This window comes from Pseudochaenichthys georgianus, chromosome 24, assembly GCF_902827115.2.
Source record: "Pseudochaenichthys georgianus chromosome 24, fPseGeo1.2, whole genome shotgun sequence".
In the NCBI taxonomy this organism is placed as follows: domain Eukaryota; kingdom Metazoa; phylum Chordata; class Actinopteri; order Perciformes; family Channichthyidae; genus Pseudochaenichthys; species Pseudochaenichthys georgianus.
Genome location: NC_047526.1, coordinates 26,143,526 through 26,170,668, shown reverse-complemented (window position 1 = coordinate 26,170,668; position 27,143 = coordinate 26,143,526). Strand labels below are relative to the sequence as shown.

The 27,143-nt window shown below is 41.3% G+C and overlaps 2 protein-coding genes across 12 annotated transcripts; one reads left to right on the top strand and one right to left on the bottom strand.

Annotated features, from left to right (window-relative positions):
* Positions 1 to 437: 437 nt before the first annotated feature.
* Positions 438 to 23,749, bottom strand: pum2 (pumilio RNA-binding family member 2). Of its 11 annotated transcripts, none has more exons than XM_034076414.2 (23): positions 23,304 to 23,747; positions 21,531 to 21,873; positions 19,363 to 19,431; positions 17,715 to 17,820; positions 17,328 to 17,515; positions 17,054 to 17,223; positions 16,515 to 16,806; positions 16,321 to 16,414; positions 16,073 to 16,180; positions 15,808 to 15,953; positions 11,617 to 11,737; positions 11,291 to 11,431; positions 9,469 to 9,834; positions 9,151 to 9,378; positions 8,710 to 9,001; positions 8,471 to 8,600; positions 8,242 to 8,370; positions 7,978 to 8,115; positions 6,996 to 7,121; positions 6,683 to 6,754; positions 5,713 to 5,834; positions 4,228 to 4,420; positions 438 to 2,909 (listed from the first exon to the last, which is right to left on the bottom strand). In XM_034076414.2, the coding sequence occupies exons 2-23, from the start codon at positions 21,858 to 21,860 to the stop codon at positions 2,778 to 2,780; spliced, it is 3,693 nt and encodes a 1,230-aa protein (XP_033932305.1). In that variant the 5' UTR covers positions 21,861 to 21,873; positions 23,304 to 23,747; the 3' UTR covers positions 438 to 2,777. The 11 variants fall into 11 exon arrangements, with proteins under 11 accessions (XP_033932305.1, XP_033932307.1, XP_033932304.1 ...); XM_034076416.2 differs by having other exon boundaries at positions 8,236 to 8,370; positions 8,710 to 8,977; XM_034076413.2 differs by having other exon boundaries at positions 8,236 to 8,370; positions 9,469 to 9,831.
* A 195-nt stretch (positions 23,750 to 23,944) lies between these two features.
* On the top strand, positions 23,945 to 26,884 carry LOC117440152 (rho-related GTP-binding protein RhoB-like). Its single transcript, XM_034076433.2, has one exon. The coding sequence runs from the start codon at positions 24,128 to 24,130 to the stop codon at positions 24,716 to 24,718; it is 591 nt and encodes a 196-aa protein (XP_033932324.1). The 5' UTR covers positions 23,945 to 24,127; the 3' UTR covers positions 24,719 to 26,884.
* Positions 26,885 to 27,143: the final 259 nt, after the last annotated feature.

The following is a 27,143-nucleotide window of genomic DNA, read 5'->3' as shown; positions in this document are numbered from 1 at the left end:
TCCCCATCGACAGTGGCCATTCTAGAGTCTGTGAGCCCCCCGAACCAGCTTTCATCACCATCAGTGGCGCCCCAACGAAACTTAACAATTAAAGGGTGTTTCATGTTGTCGGTGCTGTGGACCTTCTTAATACCTTGGAAAATGCCGTTTAATACTTGTTAATAAACTTAATTTTCGTTAAATTCATTCATCAACTTTTAATACTTTTTAAGACCCCGCGGACACCCTGGAATAGGAATTTGCATCAAGTTGGGCAGTGTTTAGTTATATTGTGATTGGCCTACCATTTAGTAGAGTAAATATTAAAACCAGTTGAAGATGTATTGACCCTTTCTCCATCTGGACACAGATTATTATCAGGAGTAACTCCAAACATTTGTAAACAAGATAAAAAGGCTTACAGAAACATGAGAACAAAAACCACAACAATGCAGATCAAATGTTAGAAGAACAGTTTAATCATTACATAGTCACAATTCTGCTTCCAAAAATGAGTTTGTTTTCTTCATCTAACATCTGGAAATGTACATAAGGCCACCTGAAAATGTACATGACTTTGACAGTGTGACAAAACTCATATGTTCATATTTATATAATTGACAATATTTTACATTGCTTTTGCTTACATGGTAGAAGCTGTTCCAAAATACAGCACTCTTCTGTACAAAAATAATTCTTGTCATATCCTGTGAAGTTTCCATGGTAGCAGAGAGGACTAAATGCAGCCTCAGATTTAGTACAGAGTGTTTTTTTTCTTCTTCTTTTTAAACTGTCACACTTTAGAAAGACTAACAGTGGATGTTTCAGCTCCAGTACAAATAGAGGCTGGCCTTTCCCATAACAGATTAAAAACAAAAACCATGCCAGATTGTGAAGCCATAAAGTTCTTTTTTCCTTTAAAATAACACTTGATCAAATAAAACTGTATACATTATATTCAAGGGGAAAGGAGTGATGAATATACACATCAAAATGCACATCTTTGCCTTCATCTCCCCAAAAAAGTGTAAAAGACATCCCATTTACAGCATAAACGTTTACAAATGTACAACTGTACAGACGAAATAAAAGCATAACTACAAATTTAGAGCAAGGCCTGTCAAACACCACGACTAGTCGTTTTTTTTTTTCAATTAACTAATAACATTACACTTATTAACTGCACATATACTACATGTATTCATTTGAAGCAAAGAAGCCGTCACTACGAGCATTATAGGTAAATCGCATAGCTCTCGATGGCCCCACCAGCCTCCACCAACGCACTTGCATACCCAACCAAATGAAAAAAGGTTTTAAAAAACAAAAACAGAACCATTAAAAAAAAGGTTCCTTCGGCATCCCTTTCTTCAACTCCTCCCACTACTTCTAGTTCATTTCTCCTCAGATGTACAAAACTGGGATAAGCTTTACAACATTTTTTTACTCTACTCTGACTTTAGGCGGTGGGGATCCCATCGTCGCTTTAAGCCCCCTACCCAAAAGCAACAATTTACTCATACATAAAGATGCTATACATCGCTAAACTACTTCTACGCAAGAGATGATTATTCAGTACATAAAGATACCGTTTCTAGGGCAGTGTTCATCTCAAAGTACAAGACAGATAAGATGTTACACAAAACATGATAAAGAAAAAAATCATTCCAAGGATTAAAACCTGTCACAGCATGCCAACACATACCCCACCCCACTAAACCCACAAAAAGCCCCCCCTCCCCCTCCCTCACTACGGTCATTTCCTGTTAAGATTATACCAGGTTACACGTCCCGCTGTACAACCAAACCTCATGCTCTGCTTCTATAAGTTAAATGGTAGCTTTCGTGTTTTGCATAAACCCCGAGTGATCACTTGGATGAGGCTCAGTGGATGCAGCAGCTCAGGTTGGTCAGTCTGTAATATTTAGTACCGAAACTGTTCAGATAGTTACATCAGGCAGACTACAAGCTGCTGGGGTAAACAAAACGCCCGCCCCCGATTGGGAAAGGCGGCAGGAAAAAGCCACCACTGGGAAACACCGCCCTACACTGAAGCACCAATCCCGAAAGCGGAGCTCGTACTGCGGTCTTAAGAGACGTCTGATTCACTGTGGCACAGGACTCATCGTATTCACCTGTGGGTTGTATCCTTCCACACTATGTAGTGCTATCTGAAAACTAACCCATCAGCTGCTTTGGCATGGGAAAACACTTTTACTGTGCACGGGAGAATATACAAATATAATCATCAATTGTCTAGATCTCATTAGAACAGCTGACATAAGTCTGGTTACAAAAACAAGTGGAATTGTTTCTTTTAAAAGGATCACTCAGTTTAGCCTTATAAAATCACTTGCTGGTGTTAATTGTAGGAATTGGAAATTTCAGCAAATGTGTATAAGTTTTTTTTCTACAGAGAATTTACAAGGTAAAAAACTAAATGTACAAGATAATATGAAAACCAGTCAAATACATCAATTACATCATTAACAATGGGCTTGTGCTTTACCCAGGAACGGAAAAAAAGAAAAAAGAATCAGCCTGCCGACTGAGCGCCCCCGGGGGCCGCGGGACGGGCCGGCACCAGGGGGCAGAGCGGCAGGGGTCAGTTGTCACAGCGTTCTTAGGTGAAGTTGACTTGTCTGTGTTTTAATTTTTTTGGTAATTCCCCCAAAAATGGGATAACAGAGGGTGTCAAAGGCTAACCCCTATGGCTAAGGAGCATTTCTCACAGAACAGGGGGTTTGGGGCTCGTAGTCCTCCGCTTCTCTCCGGGGGGGCCCGGGGTGTCGACGCGACTACATGAGGCCGTTAGTGGGGCCACCGATGGGACCCAGCTCAGAGCCGCTCTTCATGTAGTATTTCTCCAGCTTGGCCAAAATGTGCTTTCCGTAGGTGTACTTACGTAAAGTGGCAATGTGAGGCCGGATCTGAGAAGGGAGAGAAGGCGCAGAGGTCAGCAGAGCAGAAACCATTAGTCCATTCTAGGGCTGTCGAGTTAACGCGTTAATAACGGAAAAAAAAATTAACGACACTAATTATTTTAACGCATGTGTATTTTTTTTCCTCGGCCGCCCCGTAGTTTCAGAGCGTATCGAGTTTAAAATACCATCTACAAGCTGATGCTGACAGCCCCGCTCCTGCCGCCCGCTTGTGGCAGACCACACTTCCACGCTCACCGGCAGGCACCGACTGGCTATTGAGAGGACCGGGAGGGTGTGTGTATGTGTGGCCCGAGCGAGCGAGAGAGAGACCTTACTTGCATTGTTGTTGTTGGCATCTGGTGCTAGCTAGCTGCGCTAACGGATAGAAGGAGCTATTTAAATGAAAACAGAGGAGCGACATTTCGCCACAACTGCGCCGAGCACTTGACTTTATGCAGGAAGCCAGACAGTGGGACATTGTACGAGAAGTCAGCACACTCAGCACGGATAGTGCACACACACACACCCACTTTGTATTGTATTATTGTATGAGAGAGGTTCCAGGTTGAATTGAGGCGAATATTTGTAATGTTCAGAGGTTGTTGCGTTTAATATTCATGAGAATATTTGTCATTGTTCAAATGATAATAAACATTAGCATAAAGCATATTTGTCCACTCATATGTTGATAACAGTATTAAAAACTTGAAAAATATTCCTCTAAGGTACATTTAGAACAGATAAAAAATGTGCGATTAACTATGGACAATCATGCGATTAAATATTTTAATCGACTGACAGCCCTAGTCCATTCATTATTGAGTTAAATCAATCTAGGTCAGTTCTGAGGCCATAAAAGCCAGATTTTGTATTTGCAGCTTCTTATGTGTTATAACTTTATGATAAGGAAAACAAATTAACATTTGAATATAATATTTTAGATCTTATTGGTCAGAACACCATAATGTACAGGCATTTCTTACAATCAAAAAATAAATAACCCTAGCTCATAGTCAGTGTGGTTTCATGTAAAAAAACAAACAAGTCAATAACTACATTTTAAAGAGTCAACACACATACAATATGGATTAAAATACAGGAAGATAACAAATAAAATATATTTGATGTTCTATAATCCCTTTTTGGAGGGAATGTATAAGGCCATAAACCTTGTTTTCACAAGTTGCTCAGACCCTCGCATTGTTTTGAAGTTAGGGGAAATTAGTAAGTTGTAGTTATTGTTCTATTGCATAAGAGGTAAAGTACTTATTTAAAATCATTGGCACACTGTATTTATGGAGAAACAGATTTGTAGTTTACCAACCTTGTGCATGATGATTTTGCGCTGAGCAGGTTCTGCCATGTCAATCATTCTTTGGACGACATAGTTGGCGTACTGGTCCTTCATCATGGTGTACAGGGCGCTGTGGGGCCCGTCCTTCTGGCAGCACACTTCATCTATCAGCAGAGCTCTCTCCGCACGCGAAGAGTGGATCACACACTTCTCCACAACGTTACTGAAGGAGAAAAGAAAGAGAAAAGCTTCCGTTTCATCATCTGTGCTGAAAGAGTTGCACAGCCGTTGTCCGTCATGGTGGATCCATCCATTGTTGGAAAGGCTGAATAATTATTACTGATTTTTGAATTATCATACAACTGCAGGGCTGCAACAAACGACTAATTTGGTAATCGATTAATTAAACGATTAATCGACTATTCTGACTATTATGCCTTGCACAATTTCTCAAACGCTCTTATTTAGCCATCAACTGTTAGATTTAGCTTGAGGTTGTTTTAGGCATGTGGAAACTAACAAAGACAATAAAGATGAATACTTGATTTAAAAATACATATATTATTAAATTAACTAAACCCATTTTGAACAAAATTAACATTGCTTTTTATTTAAATGAAATAAATAATATTTCACATCAAAAGAAACAACAGTGTTTTAACAAATCTTATTAAATAATGTGATGACAGAACTGTAAACAGAATAGCTGAAACTTTAACAAACTAAATAACTCTGTTACCTCTAATCATTAACCCATGTTTGTATCCTTGAGTTAACTCTGTGTGTTGCTGCCATAGACTGTATATATAAAGGTTGCTGCTAGCATACATAACACCTGACGTGGAAACGTTACTCGTGGATGGGGCTACAGAGCTGCTAGAAAGACAGTCGAACCCGGTGCATTTCTCCGTCTGAATGTGGAGCACTTTTGCTAAATGTTTAGACAAATTGCTCGTGTAACCGCCCTTACATGCTAAACTCTTATTGCACTTTTGGCAACGAGCATTGTCCACATCGAGAAGGGTAAAGTTTAACCACACCTCGGAGCGAGTTCTCTCCGCAGTGTGTTGCATGCATGTAGCTGCTGCGTGAGTGTAAACGGCCCCGCCCCCTCGCACACAGACGGGGAGAGAAAGATCTCTCTCTCTTCTGGATTGGAAAGGTCGAGAATACATCATAGACATTTTTTTTTGTCTTTTTGCTTATTAGAAACGAGTTGGCGACACTAAGACTGCGATACAATGCTTATGTAGCAATAATACATGACATATCTTTTTTAAATGTCTCCAGTAGCCTAGCGAAAAAAAGACCAATAACGTTGGAGCTTAACGGCGCGTAAAACACACGTGATGACGTCACCAACGAATCGACGACTGAATTAGTTGGCGACTAATTTGGTAATGGATTAAGTCGATTAGTTGTTGCACCCCTATACGACTGACAATACAAGTTTAATGTGTTTCACTGCGAGGTACACCTCCTCAAAGTGTCTACATTAAAAACAAGACAACTTACCTTGCAAATTTGTGTTGGCTGAGGACAAGAACCTTTCCGCGAACCTCTGCGACGATCTTGCTCTTGTCTTCTGGTCTGCCGTGCTCCAAAACATGCTGAATGACGTAGTTACCGTACTGATCCTGTAGGAGGCAGTGGAGGTGTGAGCTCAGGGTGAAAAACCATTTCAATATAAAATAAAAGAAGAAGAAAATCATAAAAGGACCCATGCAACACCCTTTATTGCGATTGATGCTCATGCAACACTATTTAACATTGATTTAAATTGTTTGCGAGATAATCATGCATCTCTAGAGTGATCGATAGATCGATGAGTGACACTCCCATTTGGATCTTACTAAAAAAGTTATCGTCATCACTGCGGAAAATCAGACAAAGCAGATGCTGCTGGTTTGATGAACAAACATGACCAACAGCATCGTTGCCCCTTCAGGAATGGGTGATGGACAGTTATGGTGTTATTTTAGTGCGACAAGAACTCACCTGCCCAAGCAGCAAATAACACCACTCTGATTTGATTGTGTTAAATTAGTAGTTTTTTTGGTAGCAATGAGACCACTTTTAATTTGGTAGCCTTCAAATCCATTTCCTGTCAATCTGTTTTGAACAAGAACCTGCATTATTAATTTAAGCCAATTTCTTCCGGTAAGATGAATCTTTTACTTGTCCTATGAGTTTCAAATTCTTCTATCAAACAATAGCAGTGAAATCAAGACGATAAAAAAACCAGATTGATGATAGATGCTTCGGGCAGAAGAGAGGGATCATCAGACAGCAGGTGTGTCTTTTGAATCCTCTGTGGCATAAAGCAAGAAGGAGAGAAAGAGGCGGCTCAGTGGGTTAGAAGAAGGCCTGTAGTTGGAAAACTATCTAAAATGTTAAACAAGATTCTTTACACAACAGAAGATAAAAAAGGGAAAGAGGAAGGGAGCATAGGGACATCCGCGAGAGAGAGGCAAGTTGCTCTGACCTTGAACAGTGCATCGCGGGACACTGTATAATATGTTTTGGGTGTCATCTCCAATGATACGCCTTGATATTTCTAGATGGAATAGGTGAGGGGGCAGGGTGGATGTTTAAATAATCACATACATCAGATGTAATGACAGCTAACAGTATACATACATTCATCCTTACATTTGACAACACAGGTACAATGACAAGCTGACAATATGAAATGCTCAAACATGAAGGAAGACATGCAAATACACATCAATAATAATCTGTCACATCTAACAAGACAAACATCTAGGTTCACTTAGAAATGAGACAGATGTGCTCACCTGGCCCAGCTGTTCAGAGTGCTGATGCAGCTCTTCCAGGATGGGCAGAGTCTGCTCCTGGGTGCAGTGCTCCAAGATCCTCTGGATGACTCTGCAGCCATAAGGGTGTGTGGAGAGCACAAACACCTGCAAAAGGAAATAAGGGTATCAGTATAGAGGTCATTTCATAAAAATAAAGCACGACTGAAGTATAAACGCTGCGTTTGACTGGACTAAAAAGCTTACAGCTGTATCAATATCCAGGATTCATACACTTTTTCACCAATGATTTTCAATGACTTCTCCATGACTGTTACCTAATTTTCCATGACCAAAAAAATTACTTTCTCAGCGGTACCACTGAAAATAGTTTATTTTAACAGGAAAATAAGGTCTGCATATGAAACATGCTGTGCCAATCTAAAACAAATAGGCTTACTAGCTTCTACACGCTAAAGCAATTCAAATCTCTCACCAGCAAAATACCTTGTCAGTTAAATGCCATTTTACGTTTCTTTACTATACAGTATTTATTATCATTATAGTATTACTATTTCGGCGATTAGATAAAATATACATTATATTTGATGCAACTTTAGTTACATTTCCATAACTTCAGGGCCTGGAATAAGCATTTTGAATTTCCATGACTTTTCCAGGTTTTTAATGACCGTAAGAACCCTGAATATCAGATATTTACTTCACAATATTGTGGTATCCATAGAAATTGGAAAAAGTGTAAAAGGTGGCTATGGATTTTATTACTAACCAAAAAAAAAAAGGCACTAGCTTCGAAAAACAATTATATGCAATAATACCATTAGTATTTATTTTTAACACTGATGGTAAACAAAGTAATGCCTTTACTCAATACAGAAATAGATTGTTTTATTGCCTGACAATTAATGTCATAGGATCATGTTAAACTGAAAATCTGATCAACTCGTTTCTTTTTCATATTACCTTCTTGCATAAAACAATGCCATCTATATATTGAACGCACCTGTCCTTGGAAGGCATCAATAATGAACTGTAGGGCCTGAGGCTGGACGCACTCGATACACTTCTGCACCACATGGTTGCCATTCTGGTCCTTGACACACTTCAACACGTGGCCATCCAGCTCGCGGACAATGTCGCTCTAGAGAGGGGAAGGAGGGGAAACATGTTAACAAATGTCCCCATGTTGGCGTATGATAACAAAATAAATAAATAGTTAGCAAGAACTTTGTTTAAAAAAAAAAAGTATCATCTCACTTACAATTACCTGCTGGTCAGAGGAAATGGACTCCAGGGCTTTCTGAATAACTCTGCAGCCGTACATCTGCAAAGCCAGGGGAAGGACGTGTCCACGGATACGTGTTGCCAAAGCCAGCTTCTGGTCTGCACTCCCAAACTGCATCACACAAAACAAAGTATTTAGTACACATACTCAAGAAAGTCTCTCTGGTCTTGTATCTGTTCAGATCTAGATCGACTTTAAAAACAGTTCTTACCTCAAAGAACTTTTGTATGACATAGTTCCCAAACACATCAGTCATCAGTTGGTATGCTGCTTGCAGAATCTCTCCGAAAACCATCTGCCTCTCAGCTGGAGTGGCTCTCTCTAGCTTCTGTTGGATAAATCTAGACAGATGAGAGGAAAAGATGTTTGTCAGATTTTGGTACAGACACAATGCAAGGTAAAAGAGTTAAAATGCCTTTTTCAGCCAAAGAGCTGAAATATCTTATCCACCTGGATCCATGCTGGTCCTGAGAGAACTCCACCATGTGTCCCGGCAAGTCACGGAGTTGAAGGTTGGGGAAGCGATTATTCCTGAAGTCTTCCAGTAGGCGACTGCGTCCGGACGGCATGACATCAGAGCGACTGTAGCGGGGCCGAGACGGAGGGAACAGCTGGCTGCTGGAATTGAAGAGACTGGACGTCCCGCCGGCACTCCGGTACTTGGCCTCAGCTCCAGGCGCTGCAGAGATGTAGCGGCCACTGCCATTCGTCAGGCCACCTAGGGTAACAGGATGAGCGGATACTGTAGTGGTGACAGCAGTTGACCATGATTGTTATTCATTTTAGAACAGTGTACACATTGGTCAAAAGAAACCTTTAAAAATGAATATTGAGATAAAGTAAAAATTAAATAATGTAAAACATTAGATAATGAATGAATATAAGGCATACCTAGGTGAAGGCTGGAAGAGGATCCATGCGAGGAGGGCAGAGAGGGTGGAGGAGTGAGTGGAGAGTGACCTGGGGTGAGGCCAATGGGGCTGGGCGAAGAGGAGTAACCCAGGCTGTTGTAAAAGGGCTGGCCGATGGGAGTTAAGTTGCTGTTGCCGCGTTTGTAAAGGTCAGCACTTGCCAGCAGGGAGTCCCTGCGAGATACACTGCTACTAGTAGAGCTTGATACTGCAAAAAAACAAAAACAGAAACAGTGTGAGAAAACAGACTCCTAAAAGTAAAGTTTATCTTTGTCTACCTTGTGGCAAAGTTACTGACCAGAGGAGCCGAAGCCCCCGAGAGCAGAGCCCAGGCCGACGCCGAGCGAGCCGCCGGTGTTGCTGAAACCCAGGGAGGAGTTCTGTTGCTGTGCAGCGGAGGTGTGTGAGAAGAGGGAGCTGCTCTGAGAAGTGTTGGGGACCGATCCAGAGCCGTAGAAGGAGCTGGAGGGCAGCCCGCCGCTGGGTGGGGGGGCCTGCTGCTGTTGCTGCTGCTGTTGCTGCTGCTGTTGCTGCTGCTGCTGCTGCTGCTGTTGCTGCTGTTGCTGCTGCTGCTGCTGCTGCTGCTGAGGCATGGAGCGGTACAGCCCGTTGCCTGGAGGACCAGACATGTTGTTACCGGAGTTAGAAGCTGACACCGCAGCTGCTGGTGGACGGAGAGAGGAGAGTGTGAGGGGCACAAGGAGAGCTGAGGGCAGAATGACCCCGGGTGGTACTGATTGAGTAAGAGCAAGGAGGAGTAGATATACATATATATATATATATATATATATATATATATATATGAGGTGACGTGCAACAACATTAACCTTTCTGTTGGTCGCTTGTTAGCAGACCCTTCACGCGATGGCAGAGCGAACAGTCTACAGGCAGGGCCCATAATGATAGCCCTATTGTTTAAATCTACTACCCACACATGAACATATGGAAATGGGTTACTATTTAAAAAAATAAATGTATTTATAAATGTATTTAGGAACCTATCCATGTGATTTTTAGTGGGGGTCGACCTCAAATCCTCTAGGGGGTTCAGGGGCATGACCCCCGGTAAGATTTTATTTTTTATTTTGGAGTTAAATGCATCAATCTGGTGCATTTTGAGGGGGAAATATAGAGACTAGATCTATGGAAACACCTATATTAAACAGAACTGTATACATTTCAATAATCATAAAATCATGGCCATAACCAATAACATACCATTTCCAATATGAAAAAAACACTGAAACTTGTTTATTAATTTATTTTTGGTTCATTTATAGTTGCGAGTGTGTCTGTGCTCCTGAATCAGCCTCTCCTCTCCCCCCTGCTCCTCTTTGAGGCAGCAGCAAAGACTAGTTTTCTCTCAACAAGTTTTAAAAGTGTATCTTACCTTTTTTCACCCAGTTAACTTTTTATTTATTTATTCATGCATATTTTACTAATCACATTACATTTCATTTAGCTGACGCTTTTATCCAAAGTGACTTATAATGACTGATTACAGGGACATTCTCCCTGGAGTAACTAAGGGCTAAGTGCCTTACTCAAGGGCACACTAGTGGTGGTGCTCCTGGCGGGATTTGAACTCACAGCCTTCCGATCTTCCCACCTCACTATCCATTAGACCAATCACTACCCTCTCAAATGGAAATATGTGTTTACATAAATGGTGACCACACCGTTTGAGACCCACTGAGAACTTAGACTAAGTTAACTATCTAAACACTCAAGAGTCCTTTACCTCACCTGAGCTGAGCTTATCCCGAGCTTGAATGACACACAGAGACCAATCAAGGGCTTTGATTTATGATCTGTATGACAGTGGCCATGTCGGCAGGCCACATCATGTGGACAGCCAGTCACCCTGTGTGAGGCAGGCCACTTAACAGGCCAGAAGGAGGCGAGATCAGTGGGATCATTGTCCACAAGTTAATCGATCGCAGATGGCGTCGTGGTCACGGGCGAATAAAAAAAATAATAATTCTAAAAAACAAACAAAACTAAATGCGAAATATACTTGGGCGGCCGTTAATATACCTGGGCAGCCCGCCCAAGTATAGTCTATGTGTGGGAAACCCTGTACACATATTGAAAAGGATGACAGATGGACTAGTACTCACCAGCTTGTGCTGCTGCTGCAGGGTTGAGGAGGAGAGGAGTCTGGACTAAACGAACGGGACCACCGAGGCCAGCTCGACCTGGGCCCATCACAAGGGCCCCATTCTGGTCATAATAGGCTGCAGGGGCCAACACCTGGTATCCTGAGATGAAGAACATGAAAAGGGTGTTACTACAAATGAAACAACTTTAAGACACTAAAGAACATGAAACCAAAAAAAATATATAAATAAAAAACATACTTAAAAAGACAATTCAAATGACTACATCGAGCAGTGAAGTTAAATGTATATGGCTGTATTGTATTTGTAAGAACTAGTGTACTTACCAGACATACCTGCGTATGCCAACGCAGGGTTTGCGGCAGCTGCTGCGGCGAGAGACTCCTGCTGACTCTGCTGTCCCTGCCCCGGGGTGAGGGGCCGCTGGTTGTTTCCCTGCCGCATCACCTGGGAGGGGACGGGGAGGACATCGTCACAACTACAGCTTCCCCAAAGGCACTCGCAGAGTTTAACCATATTTAGCTTTTTATGGTAAAGTTGAGCTAATCTGCTTCATCAGGACTGTGTGGCTTTGGTTCTAGCAGTTCTGATTGACAAATGCCTAGCAACATAAACAAACAACCCCCAAACTGGCATCAAATTTTGATTCAAATCTTCCTCAATTCTGATGGTGCACAGAGAATGTGACCATTTTTTTCCAATAGCGGCAAAACCACTTTTAACACAGGACAGGAAGATAATACAGACAGTTATTACTAATTTGAACTGTATATTGACATGAACTTGCACTTGAATTTATAATCTAAGATCATATGTGACCTGCTCTATCGAAATCAGTCGCATTGACCCGAAGACACATTTTGAGTTATATACACTGCTGGAAAGAGGAGACTCCTAGCTTTCTAATGATATCAGGATTGTTTTTGTACTCCAAATATTAAGCGAAATATGTCACATTATATAATGACTGTCACCGAGTCATCATTTTGAGAAAAAGGCCTTCAAAGTTTCCTCTTCTCTGGAATCCATCGATCCGATTGATTATTAGCAAATGATCAAAATACTACGGAGGGAAGATATTTTCGTTTGGATTACTGGTCTGGGGGAAGCTCGCGAGTGTGTGTGTGTGTAATTTTGCATTTGTGTGTATTGCGTTTGTTTCCCGGGGAAAACCCTCACGAGAAACACCGGCTGTTGTTATGCCTGCTGTGACGTTAAATTACTCCGTTCTGCGCTTGTAATTATACCGTTACAAGCTTCAAAGTTGTATTTATCATCTGAATTTACAGAAACAAGTTTAATATTCGGAAAGCCAAGACTTTGTTTAATTGAAATCAGATGAAAACAAACTGTAACGGACCCTGCCGTGTTATTTATGATTACTCTACGCTTACATCATAATGTCAGCCGGAGGGAGGGGGGGGGGGCGGCGCTGCGGATAAGAGCAGATTGCATGTCTCGTCCCTTACAAGCTTAAAGAATGTATTTATCGTTGTGAGTTTGGAAATAAAAGTTTTCATATTCTGAAAGCCAAGACTTTGTTGTTTAAAATCAAACAAAACACCCAAAACCCCGAAAAAATAGTTTTTTTACGCAAACTCCAGTTTATTTTGAAATGAGCCGTTGCGACTTCCGACTGATTTCGATTAGAGCGGGTCACATATATGATTTTAAGTCTTAAGCTGAACAGCATATGATCAATATGTAATTTAAAGAAACCCACACCCAGAAATCTGTCTAATGAAGAGGGCAGCCATCTTTGAAGTTAGTTAAACAGTGGCAGTGTTTTCATTTGTTCCAACTATAATATTTGAATCTCAATATAATATACTTTCACATGTTGCAGCTCGGTGTCATGACCTTATAGTCAGGGGTGCACATAACTATGGGCTCAGAACAGTCTCATAATACACCACATGCACACAGAAGGATTCAAACTTGTATTTCCGGATCCACACTTTTTTCTGTGCACACACAAATGTGTTCCGTTTCATATACATGTAAATAAAATCCAATTACAGAAAAAAGTTTTACATATGTATTTTTGATCCTCACATTTGTTTTCCATTTAAAACCTCTGCACCTGCAAACACCAACAGCTTTCCGTGCACGGATCGCTGTGCATTCGTGTGTGGGTTTTTTGAGACTCCCCTGACGCTCACCCGATTCGTACTTGTAATTTTTTCTATCTACAGCCAATCAGATGTCTCCTTCATTCTAAGCCAATCACATGAGCGCGCCCCCACGAGGGTAGGATTTCTTGCGTTCATGACGTAGCGCTTCATATAGGCTACGCATTTTGCGCTGTCCGGTCAGCTCGCTAAACAGAGGGCGGAGCGTCTCCATCAGACTCAGCCAGCTGATCTGATCTCTCTCTCGCGTCCGGTTATTATACTTCACTCGCGTTTATGTCCATATCGATCAGGATCCAGCTCTCCTGATCGGCCTTTATAGAGAGCACCGATCAAACTATTAAGAGCCGATAATGACCCCCGTTGACTGTTCACTGTCTAGCACTGGCTTCGTAGTGCACTGATCGATTAGCCTAAGCAGGGTATATGCAGGAATCCTGAAGTCAAATTATTAATACCATTTAAGACCTTTTTAAGACCCTTTCCATACATTTTAAGACCTCATCGCAACTTTGAGTTCTAACCGGTTACATTGGCGACACAATTTACCTCACATTTACTATATTGATTGTAAGATAGCACAACTAAACCGAGTGCAGACAGACTACTGAAGCCTCCTCTCCACATGAACTTCAACCTCTCTGTGGGTTAGGGTTAAGGCAGTATGCTGCTTTGTTGCTTCTGTACTCTTTCATTCCAGTGAAACTCCTCAGAAACCACTATTTGACCAATAAACAAAACAATTGACAAACGTTGAACTATGAAATATATTAAACTTCATGAGCTTCAGCGGGGGTAATGCCATATAGGAGCTCCCCTCGCAAATACCCAGGGGTTTAAATTGGGCTGGGGCTGTCCGGGGCTAAGCCCGGCACAGAGGACGATGCTCTGACGTCATCACCCTCACACATTTGCCATATGTTTACAAAAAACAATATATATGTTAAGACTTTTCTCGTTCTTAATATAGACTATATTTAGGGTCGATATGTGTTGACCTTACTTTAAAATAGCAGATCTCTGTGACCGGATATAGTTTGGCTTAGACCCCGGCCCCACGAGGACGCATACAGTAAAACGCAAACGCAAAAAAGTCTTCCATTCACACACATTCGATTCATTAACATGTCCGTTCACACTAGACCGCTGGAAACGCTGTAGTACATATGCCAGGCCTGCAAGTGGCGCTGCTGCCGCCACAAAATACACCAAAAGCAGCGAAGAAGACCCCGGAGCATGGTTGTCATGGTCGCCCTTCTGTTTATTCTCCGCGGTGGACGGCGTGTTCTCCTGCTGTATATCTCTCAGGTAGTCCACCAGCAGATAAATGTAATGTTACATGTATATGAAATGGAAACATTTGTGTGTGCATTGAAAAACACAAGTATGGATCCGGAAATACAAGTGTGAATCCTTCTGTGTGCATGTGTGTATTATGAGACTGTTCTGAGCCCATACATAACTGGTACGCATGCGCGGCTGATCACAACGTTCATGCTCTGTGGTCAAGCTGCTGCAGTTTGATTTACAACAAAGTGGAGTGAAACACACAGTTGCAAACTTCCTCAGGGTGTTAATGGAAGAGTTTGGAAATCAGACAGAGGTGGAAGAAGTACTCAGATATTATACTTGAGTAAAAGTAGAAGTACCAGAGTGTTACCCTGTTACAATAAAAGTCCTGCATTCAAAATGTTACTCAAGTAACAATAATATATATGATATGTTTTGTAATGATTGATCATTAAAGTGTTCTCAAAGCTGGTAAAGGTGCAGCTAATTTTACAAATTAGATCAAAGTCAAGTAAAGTACAAATATCATATAAGTACAGTACTTGAAGAAGTGTACTTGGTAACTTCCCACATCTGAAATCAGATATGACTTCAAGTCATGTGATCATTTCTTAGTATTTGATCCTCCAACTTGGCCTCAGGAAATGCAAGGACTTCACAGTTTTGGCAACAAGTTTTGGAGAAAGCAAATCGGAGGCTTAAAAAGAGACAGGGAGGTGCATCTTCATCATCTAGCATGCAAGAAGTGTAAATAGAGGACAGTGAAGGAGACACTGAGGAGGACCACGCTTCGTGTTGGGTGAGTACCAAACGCTGTCTCCTGGTACTCATGAGTAACTCACTAAAAAAGTTATGTGCACCCCTGTTTATAGTCCATCTGTACATGGCCATGTTCTTGCGTGTGAAGTTAACTAATCCGTGCTTGACGTATTGAGCGCATTTCAAAGTCATGACATAAACCAGACTTGCATAAATCTGCGCTAACTAGCTTTGAGTGGTGTTTAGGAGATAGCTTAATCTGGGTGCAACTCGTCATTCAGGTGCTTTTTAGGGCCACCTTTGCAAAACAACCCTCTGATCAAATCCACTTCTTACCTGTTGTTGGCCTGGCCCTTGTCCCTGATTGGATGCTTGCTGATTAGCTGAGTGATTGGCATTTGAGGCAGCCTGCTGCTGGAAAAGGTTGGCCGGGTACACGCCCCAGGGAACACCATAGTACTGTGGAGGGACCACTGTGGGGCCTGAAGGAAATGGTGATGTTACATACAGATCAACTGAACTCAATCAGAACAGAAGAGCATGTCAAAGACAAAAGCCTTAAGAGCTCAAAAAAGGCTGAAAATGGTTTTTGTATGATCACCTGCAAGCGAGGCTGCTGCTGCCAGACCAGCGGCTGTGTAGGGGTCGGTTCCAGGGGGGCCAGCATTAATGATGTAAGGGTTTGGCACAAACGCGGGAGCAAGGCCAGCTGCGTATTATGAGGAACAGTAATTATTTTATATTTCCATATCAAATGAATATGCAGCATTGAAAACAGATCTCTAGAGACAGAAAAGTAGTTGAACGATATTACACAGCACACTGTGGAAGATGCACAGTCCCACTTACCCAGATGCTGCTGCTGGGCTGCAGCCAGGGCATATTGCTGCTGCTGAGCTGCACTGAGCTGCTGCACCGTGAGGGTATTTGATCTCTGGAACAACTGGACCAAATAAAATAAGAAAACAAGAAAAAGGATCACAATCTGTTGAATGATCTTACAATCATCCCTCTTTAAGGATGTGTTGTGAGATTCAACCAACCTGCTGCTGAGAGTTGTAGTCAAACATTCCTACTGGAGTTCCTGAGGAGTCCACCTGAATCTGGTTCCCGGCATAGTCGAACTGGAGGGACTCCACTCCGGCCTGCTGCTCCATGCCTCCCATGTTCTGGGGTTCCTGGTTCTGGAAGTCCTCAGGTCCCTTGTTCTGTGCGGGGTTGTGTTGTTGGAGGACATGTTGGTGGTGCTGTGCCATCATCTCCATACCTGGCTGACTGGGACCCATTCTCTCCACAGCCTCAGTGGGGGAAGCTTGGCGGCTTCCAGGGGTCAGACTGGAAAACCAAAGAAGCACAAATACCAAATTAGAAGGAAACTTTTCCTTAGGAAGGTCTATTATAGTTGTTAAGACGATTAGCTTTTACATTTAAATTAACTTGCATATTTGGACAATTTTATTATGTTTAGGCTTGAAATGGAAAGATAATCTAAAACAAGAGCTTCAGATGAGGATTCAAAAAGGAATTTACATCTCAATCACATTGGATAGCCATTTGAGTTATGATTGAAGAACAAACATACTTGAAATCTTTGCAGTCTCTGTCCATGCCGTTTAGTAGACCTCTTCCGTTTGCTTTAGCGGGATCATTCTCATCTCCCACCTTCTCTGGGCTCTTGTCCTCTTCAAAGGGGGATACTTTCTCTTGTACATCAATCTTCTCTCTCCCATCTTGATCAACATCTGCTCCACCCTATATTCATAACAAAAATAAAGGTTAAGACTATTTGCCTTCCAAGGCAATAACTTTTAATGAGTAAGAGATGGCCCCATTTTGAAACAAAAAGCTAAACTTACATAGCCTCCATTCCTGTAGCGACCGTCCATCTTGTCCCCAGGAGAAGAGCTAAGGACGTACTCCACCATGCTCACCCCCAAGCCTCCGCCTTCTGAGCGAGGTGAAAGCACAGAATTGGCATCACCATTCCCATGGAAACTCTGGCCTGGTCGCCGCTGCACCATGATTGGCTGAGACACTGAATGATCTGAATGAAAAGCTGTGATCAGACATAGTAATAGTCGTGTACATAAACCAATCTGGGTAAACAACCCAGTCATAGTCATGCAACAGTGAAAGTCAAAGTCAATAGGTGATCAGTGGTGCTATTTTCAGCCATGAAATGAATTCTTGATCTTGAAATTATAGCTACTTGAGAATACAATAAAGACATAGGAGCCACTCACGTGATGTTCCCCATGCATTGTCCCTCCACTCCTCTCCAAGAAGCATCCCTTTCCTTCCATCCTTGGCCAGCTCATCAGAATCCCAGAGCTTTTTTGCTGGCAGATGCTACAAGTAAATTGTAGACATTCGAGATGAGTAAGTAAGATGTCTTATGCCATGTAATATGTAAAATATGCAAACCATAGTTTATTTAAAATCTGATGTTTAGGGATAAACATTTTCCCATTACTAATACTCAATCAAAAATCTCCCTTCATTATGAACACTTATATACAGTTATTGTGGCTGCAGAGATCATGAAGAAAAACATCCCTGCAATACACTGGAGGGCCCTGTTCAACCCAATCTGATGTGTGTAAAGGCAGCCACCTACAAATGTCTTACGGTACGTCCATACAGCAGCTTTTCAAACATCTTGAAAATCTTGGAGCTGGGCGTGTCTGACAGCTTGGGGATTTTTTGCGAGCAATGCGACCAACAACCAATCACATGAATCTCCCGCCCCCGACATACAAAGCAAAAAACCCCGGGGATTTTATGCGAGCAATATATATATATATATATATATATATATATATAAACTCCCCAAACAGGCGAAAACCTACCAGTTTCACCCACTGTCTCTGCCACCTCCCTCCATGCCTGGTTCCTCCGGATTGTATCCCGTTAATAGTTCTGGTCGTAAAGAACCGGGTGATTTGCTACCGTAATTTCTCGTTTGGAATATGAGGAAATGAACTGCGGTCTGGTTCTCCCTGCTTACACGCGGTTTGATTGGCTAGCGCTTCTACTGTCAGATTTGCATATACGTGATTTGACTGGCTGACGCTTCCAGCTCAGCTTCAAAAGTTGAACATTGCTCAACTTTTGAATCCTGGACATCCTGGAAATCTTCGCTTCGCTCCCCAACAATGCAGTTCGGCAAAAAACGAGGCAAAGTGACGTCATCCCCATTCAAAGTCAATGGCAGAGAAGCGTTGGAAGATTCGTCTAAAGCTGCTGTGTGGACGTACCGTTACTGTTAACTTTCAAGCCAAGAAAAAGAGAGTGGTGCATATCGATTCCTACTTTAATTTAAAGCTGTACTGCAGGGTTTTGTCAAAACCGTGTAACAGGGGCGCTGCGCCCTCATAACAAAATGTCAATTCCTCCGTAAAATGTTAAAGTGATGCCAGAAAACAATATCTCGGTTTGTCAAAAACTATGTAATTACTCCAAAAAAAACAACCCGTGTCAAATAAACTGCCAGGCGGCCTTGACAGTTTTGTTTTTATGGAACTCCGAATAAATAGGGGATGGATGTCCAGCCGGTCGGCGGACGAGTGGCAGGCAGAAGGCCTACACTTAAACTGTGAATTCGGAATAAGATTGTTTCTTTTACCATCCTTTTTTTCTGTAGAGGAAGTAACGAAACCATAACTCTGGATTAATTTGTTGTTTGAGGAGCAATATATGACTCAGCAGCTTTAAGACATGAAGAATCTATTATTTTCCAGTTCGCTGTAATGCATTATTTTCACCCGAAAGTGGACGGGCTCGTAATTTTGGCTGGAAATTGGACGTTAGCCCCCTCATACTATATTTTTCTATAAAAAACCTCGGTACTGTAATTGAATATAGACAGACGTTAGGAGGAAAACCTCTTACCTCTCCCATGCCCCTCGACTCCAAAGCAAGAGCCTGGAAGTCGTAGTTCATTTCATCTGCAGCACGGACCTGAGACATAGGAAGAAAACATGGACTGTAACCAAAAAGCTTTAAGCACTAAATAAGAGGAGACAAAAAAGACATGTTCTGATCAATAAGTAGCAATTGGTATTTGCTCAATGTTACCCTGAAAAAAAATGAGGTTCTGTGAGAAAAAAACTAAACAACCAGAATATTTCAAGAGGCCGCTCAGCCAACAAAAGCATGTTCAATACTGAGGATTTCAACAAGGTGCTTTATAAAATAGGCCACAATACATCCTCATTTCCTTTGAAATGTGTAAGCCTAATTAGCTTTCCATAAGTTATCCTAATCACCAGAGTACAGATCCAGGAGGATTTTCATAAACTGAATGAGCCATTGTTCAGTTTTCTGCACTGAGGCTGATGATGCTGGAAATAATTTGGATGTTTAAATGTCAAGATAACAATCATAGCACTCGAACACTAAAAAGGACTTAACAAAACAGAAGAGCTGCGCCCAATTTATTTTCCCTCCGGACCATCCTGATTCTGTTACATATGATAAGTAGGGTCATATTTTAAGGCAAAAAACTGATGTAATGCAACATTAACCCAGACAGACACAGCTGTAAAAATAAAAAAACACACAGAAAACAGGTTACACCGAAACATTTTTCAACAAGCCCTTATTAATGCATACAATGGACCTGACATGGGTTTATCTCTCGGCCCCATGGCATGCGTCTCAATAATTAGAAGGTTGGCCAGAAATAAGTGTTAGAATAGATTAAAATTGTAAAGAGAGATCCTTTTCTTTTAAATCACAAAAACATATCAAACCTTAACCTTCTTACTAGCTTATTGGTTGGGTTTTGGTTGGATAGAGCGAGTGAAATAATTCCAGTCTATCCTAATAAACATACTTTACGAGCGATAGAATTACTAACAAAGAACTGCTAACAGAGCACTTATATACTAATAAAGGACTGGCTCATCTATAGCCAGTTGAGTAGCACTTGAAATGTTTGGCTCTATGAAACCTGATGTACTTATATGATTCTGTTTTCTTCAAGCTTGTATTTTGTTGGTCGAACGCACTTATTGTAAGTCGCTTTGGATAAAAGCATCAGCTAAATGTAATGTAATGTAAAAAAACAACAACATTAACTTATTTTAAATGTTCAGCATTGTCTTTTTATAGCCTAAACTCATGTTGGTTAAGTGAGGTGGATGTGACGCTACAGGTACCAGTAAGAAGATCAAATTCAATGCAGGAAGTAAAGTTTGTGCAACAAAGAAAGAAATCTCAAAACTGTTTAGATGCCAAAACACTGCGCAGCTGTTCAATTCTGGTAGACAGGGTATTAGAAGTTAGACTGGTTATCATAGCGACAGTCACTCTGCAGCTGTGCTAACAGTGGACAAAGCTCTGGTCTGACTAGATTTGCCTTCTGCAAATGAGAAAGTTGCATTTTTTTAACAACCAATGCAGTTGCTGCCCTAACACACCTGGGTCTTGTGGTGGCCCAGTGACGGACTGGTGATCTGTCCAGGGTTGACGGCACCTCTCAACCAAAGTGTGCAGGGAGAAACTAATCCTCAGTCCTTTTTGTTAAGACGCCTCGATTATTTTTATTTGGCTGGTAGCATTAAGAGTGTTCTACAGAGAAGACCTACTGGACCGACAGTCCTTTCCTCTTGATGTATTATTGCCTGAATACGTCTGGATCGTACCTAATATAAATTCAAATTAATGAATGAATAAGGCACCAACACAACTGTAGTGAATATTTCTATTTGATTTTTTGTCAACAAATACAATTGACTGTTTTAGTCAATAGAACCTGCCAGTTGTCAACAATGTTCTTTAACCAACAACCCCTCTTTTTTTTTTGCATGTAGAAGTCCTTTATATTTAATGAAAGTTGAACAACCCCTTGAAATATCGGAGACAGATTCTGCACCCTAAAGCATTACCCTCTACCAACAAAAGCCTGTGATTTTAGATCAAGAGATCCAATTTCAATAAAACAATATTGATGGTTATTGATGAATGTCTGGCATTTGGTGTAAAACATAATGGATCAACAGAGCATGTGACATGAATTAAATCAAATAATGTAACACTAAGTGCAAATGCTTTACCTGATCAACATGATTAGCATCACCAGTTGGCCAGCGATGCTTGCTGGGCGTGCAACCTCCAAGTTGCTCCCCGGGCTGCCTCTGAAAGAAGTATCCAACGGTGGCGTCATCCTGAGACCGTCCACTCAGTGGAGGCTGCGGGGTACCCGGGGTAGGGTGAACAACCCTTTCCATTCCCTGTAAATGTGGGACTACAGCAGCCTGTCCAGCTACTCCAACGTGAACTCTGACACCTACGGACTCAGGAGCGCCATTTGCATGCAGCATCCCACCTCTTGTCTCCTGCCAGGCCACGTCATTCATACCTAGGATGCTGCATGGAACGCTCATTCCACGGTAAAGCCTACACAAAACAAAGATAGACAAACAAATGTTATGTTGACATGGGTACTCAGATTCGTTTCATCCCCCTTTTGTGCTTTTCTGCATAGTAATAACATTACTTTTAATAGACTTTAAGTCTGACACAAGTAAGTAGGTAATATGGTTTAAGTACCTTCTTTTTATTTATATAAAGTCAATGTAGCACCAATTTACACTTGACAGTTTACCATATACAGTAAGGCTTTAAGGAAATAAAATGCTGCAAGTAAAACGTGTGGGCGTTATTGCTGAATTTATTGTGAGGAAAAGTACACCTTTATAAAAGACTAAAGGGAAAGTTTCCACCCAAAAGATTACTACACGTATAACAGGTAGCTACCACTTATTTTCTTCGCCGGGAAATGACTAATTCCCGAGATGCTAACTTCGTGCTACGACTATAACAATAGTTTATGTTGCACAATATTTCAAAATGTAGTTGACGGATGAAACTGGGCATTTACATAAAATGGGAAGTCTAATTTCGACGGTTTAATCATTCACGAATGGGTAAGGCAAGAACAAAACAGGTAACTGACTAGCATGTTGATGCATGAATGCTAGCTAGCGTTGTCTTTAGGCTAGTGTTAGCTGGTGATCATGGCAAACGAAACGCTACCGTTAATGTTACGAGTGATGCAAAAACACTCGATGTTATCGCATAACATTGGGTATTGTATTCCCACTGCAAGAACCATCGGTAATGTTTTACTAGCTGCACTGATATATCCAACATTACTAGTCGATGTGACAAACCGATGTGCAAGCAAGCCTTCAATCAAGCTAATGATGTTAACCTAGCCTGCTAGCCCGTTGCTAACAAGCAAGCTAGCCTAGCCGCTTTGACTTATTATTTACGTTACTTATATTTCCAAATGTTTAATAGCTAGAAATTCCTTGATGTGTTGCATAGCATTGTATGTTTGTTACAGTGCACGTCTTCGTCGGTACTAGCTGATATCGCTTTTGTTTATTGTTCTCAAGTGATACTTCACTGGAGCATTAGCAGCCAGCTAAAAAGCTAACGCTAGCGGGGCCTGCTGTTTATTATTGGTTTGGCGATCAAAGTTACATTTGTGAATTCACGATTGTCTTACAGTAGCGTGTGGGCTCACCTGTTCGATGGAAAAGCCGTAAATGTTCCTTGGTTCGTAATAAAGCGTTGGTTGAATGCAGACACGCCTAATAAACCCAAATAGCTCGGAGCTAGCACACGCTTATTGCCAAGTTGTGTGAGCTAAAACATGAAGCAGACACTGAGTGGCTAAACAACATGGCCCCCCTTCAAGTTCCAAACAGAGGGGCCTTAACCGCTAAACAAAAGGGGAAATACTCACAGCACGGCAGTCGCGTTTAAAATAGTCGCGTTGCACAGCTTTTGCCCTGAACACATAACGAGGAGATACTCACGCGTTGTCTTGTCGAGAGAGGGTCTCTGCTTGTAGCACGCCGTCAACCCAATTATATATTGTTTTGTTTCCTTGGAGAGAGCGGTGATTTAGCAAGGCTTGATAGTCAAAGCTAAGAGTTTGCCTACGCTAGTGCCCCCTCCCTGTAAATAGCGTGAACTACGTAGACATGCGTATAACAATGTCGAATTGAATTTGCCTTCCCCACGTACCTTTTTTACACCATGGCAAGATGTATTTTATTTGATAAGCAACCTGACATCCATCATTTTGTTCAAATAAGCATTTCCCATAAAACTTCTTATTTAAATATATATTTTAGAATTCGAGCGTATTGAATACTAGACTTGTATGGACAAAGGATTATCTTTAACCAAATATATAATGTTTAAATTCGGATATGGGGAATGTTTAATGACGAGCAGCCCATAAAACACGTCGTCTTAGAGAGGAATAATAAAAATGTAAAAAAGCCGTGTTCATTATGCAGTTTGATTCGGATGATTTAAACTGATCCTGGGTCGGGCTTGTCCTCGTGGTCCATGACCCTCCTCTCCATAAGGGAACTCGGTGAGATCCAATCACCTCTTCCTCTACAAACTGTGAGCTCACCTCCCTATTTCCGATTGGATTGCTATATTTAGGAAACCACCCTATGCTTTATAAAGAGATCGCACTGTTCCTGGTCGATTTTCTGGAATTAGGAGGCAGGAGTGCCTTACGGGATACGTCTCATTTAGACTTTAAAGGCAGAAGGAGTGACTACAACGGGCACATCTGTGTGTTTGATGCCACGTTTAAGCGAGCAGTAGGAAAAAGGAAGGAATGGCAGACATACGGAAGAAACTTGTCGTGGTGGGGGACGGCGCATGTGGGAAAACATGTCTTCTTATTGTATTTAGCAAAGACGAGTTTCCCGAAGTGTATGTTCCGACTGTGTTTGAGACATATGTGGCGGACATAGAGGTGGAAAACAAACAAGTCCAGCTAGCTTTGTGGGACACAGCTGGACAGGAGGACTACGACCGGCTGCGCCCCCTCTCCTATCCGGACACCGATGTCATTCTGATGTGCTTCTCCGTGGACAGCCCGGACTCGTTGGAAAACATCCCAGAAAAGTGGGTCCCTGAAGTCAAACACTTTTGTCCGAATGTACCCATTATATTAGTGGCCAACAAGAAAGATCTGCGCAACGACGAGAACGTAAAGAACGAGCTGTCCCGGTTGAAGCTGGAGCCCGTGAAGGCAGAGGATGGCCGGGCCATGGCCATGCGCATTGGCGCATATGACTATTTAGAGTGCGCTGCCAAAACCAAGGAGGGGATCTGGGAGGTATTCGAAACCGCAACACGGGCTGCCTTGCAGAAACGCAAAATACCATCAGGAAGTTGTCTCAAATGCTGTGTTTTGATGTGAATCGACGCAGACAACTGTGACGCGCAGACAATATGCTTCCCCCGCTGGGATCTGTGTCTTAACGTGTACTGGCAGAGACAATGGTTTGGATACTCCCATGTAATCACACGACCTTGGTCGAACCAAACCCAATGACTGCAAACAGGTTGTTTTCAACACCCTCGATGATGGGTTGATATCGGGGCGTGTGTCTGTGAAATGCACTGGTTACAGCATGTTATTTGTTGTCACATGATCCCTGTCTGGCAGGTTAAGAGGTAAAAAGGTCAAGCTTAATATCAGTGGATGCCTTATTTATCCCCTTTGTAATAATGAGGACATGTCCTTTCTAAAGGCCTGCTTTCGAGCCAAGGTTACAATTGCTTACTTTTTGTGTTTCAAAGTGTTTGCATAGGCCACTGCCTTACTGCCAAGGTTATACTTTGTAATAAGCAAAGCAGTAAAAAAAATTGCACTCGATATTAATGTCCACTTTGTATTGTAAACAATGACTATTAGTTTGTGAAATTGCACAGCATCGGGACACTACAGTGAATCACAGAAAGTGTTATGAGAAGTTAAAGTCAGAGCAAGGATGCCTGAGGTCTTCTGTATAGTTTCTTGTGATGTTTTACGCCATTCTGAATAAAGACATAGCTTAAGTTTACAGTTAAAGAAATCAGTTGTCTCAGGTTTGTTAAACGTATGTTGTCGACTCCAGTATTAAATGCCTAGTTTAGTAGTTCCTACAACAGGTAAAATAAACATTGAAGTTCAAAGAGACTAAACATTGGCCAGCATTAAAAAAAAAAAAAAAAAGGCCAACCACATTGTCCAGTGTATAAGTATCTTGTCAAATGTACAAACAGTTAATAGAATTGGTATGTTTGCTAAGCATGTTACTACCTTCCCTTATGGCTCACCTGATCCCAACCTTTTTAAGCACTAAGTATCTCACCATGTTTCTGAATTTGATATCCAGGTCTAGCTGTTTTACAGGCTGGAATATCTCAGCTGTGTTGTAGTAGACATTTTCTATTTAGCTAAAGCTTCCTTTACAGTTATGGTGTTGATATGTCCAAGAGAAGATTAAGCATGTGTGATGGTTTAGCATGTGAGTGCTATGCTCAGTTAAACTTGTTTTCTTGGAAAGTGTCAAGAAAGAAGAATGTGCTATGTCAGAGCTCTATGAGCCGGTAGAGCAGGGTTATGTTTGGTAATGGAAGGGTGTGGTAATTAAAAAGAAAAAAATTGAATTGTTTCATATGTTATTAAACCACAATCTTATGATAATTACACAAATGGGTATCCCTTTGACAAAAACAGTACTGTTTTATTTATGAAGATGTTAAAATGTGTTTACAGGCGTTAAACTGAGTTATTATTAAGAGAAACAATTCAAACTTTCCATATCAATGTCTTCCATTATGACTGTGAATGTACCTCAAATTTGTTATGTCAAAAATATTGTTGGAGCTTTGAAGTTGGCATCAGTATTTAACGAATTTGAGCCAAAATTCCATTTTGTGTAATAAATTAAACTCATGTTTAATCTGTGTCTAAACAAAAGTGCTGTCCTCTTACAGGATAGTGGGAGTGCTGGTTTAAATGACAACTATGAACATCAATTACAGGGGGTGTTGCAACACTGTGAATCCAGGATATAAATCCTTGTTGGATTTACTATACAAGTTGTTCTTTTAGTGACAGAGAAACAACATTTTTATTAAAACATGTCATTTTTCAGTGGTTAATTAAACAACAATTGCTAAGATAAATCTTAATAAGTTTATAAAGACTATCTTTTATAAATCAAACCAGATACAATGGTGTAAAAGTCACATTCCTCCCTGCCTTCTGTTGCTGGGCTTTTTGCTGACTTACAGGACAGGAATGCATTGTGCTCGACTGGTTAATTTTCCCACACTGGCCCCCCTCATGTGCCTCTGATTTCCAATGTTGTAAGGTTATTATTCAGTGATCAGACAGGTTCATGTTTTATGAAAACAGAAAAATGCTGAAATGTGCCAAACACATTTGTTTGTAAAAGTTTATGACAACTTTATTGTAATGATATAATGTTTAGGTTTGAATGGGACAATGCACATTTCTTTTGAAGAAAAACAATACAGTATAAGGGAACAAGCGGTAATGTTTTGGGAAAGTCAATAAAAAATCAATGTGTCACCACCTTTTACTCTCACTTTTTTGCCTAATTTTCTCAAACTAAAGACACACACTTAGTGTTGGGGTTAAGCTGGCATATGTTTCAACCAAGTCAGAAGTAAAATAATAAATGTATCTACACTTATGTGACCTTAATGTTTGGGATTTTTGTTACTTTAAACAAATATAGGTATTATGATTATTGAAGAAAAGCAACAAAAGTATATTTACTGATGTAAATATTGGAGGTAGTTGTACTGTACGAGTATTTCCGTATACT

What these genes read in the sequence shown, in the direction of transcription:
- pum2 (XM_034076411.2), bottom strand. Translation starts at nt 21,860, where the DNA reads ATGAGCGTTCCATGCAGCATCCTAGGTATGAATGACGTGGCCTGGCAG. An exon ending in ATGCTAATCATGTTGATCAG is followed by an intron (nt 19,432 to 21,530) that starts GTAAAGCATTTG and finishes CCTATGTCTCAG; the next exon opens with GTCCGTGCTGCAGATGAAAT. An exon ending in AGCCCAGCAGCAGCATCTGG is followed by an intron (nt 16,181 to 16,320) that starts GTAAGTGGGACT and finishes CATAATACGCAG; the next exon opens with CTGGCCTTGCTCCCGCGTTT.
- LOC117440152 (XM_034076433.2), top strand. Translation starts at nt 24,128, where the DNA reads ATGGCAGACATACGGAAGAAACTTGTCGTGGTGGGGGACGGCGCATGT.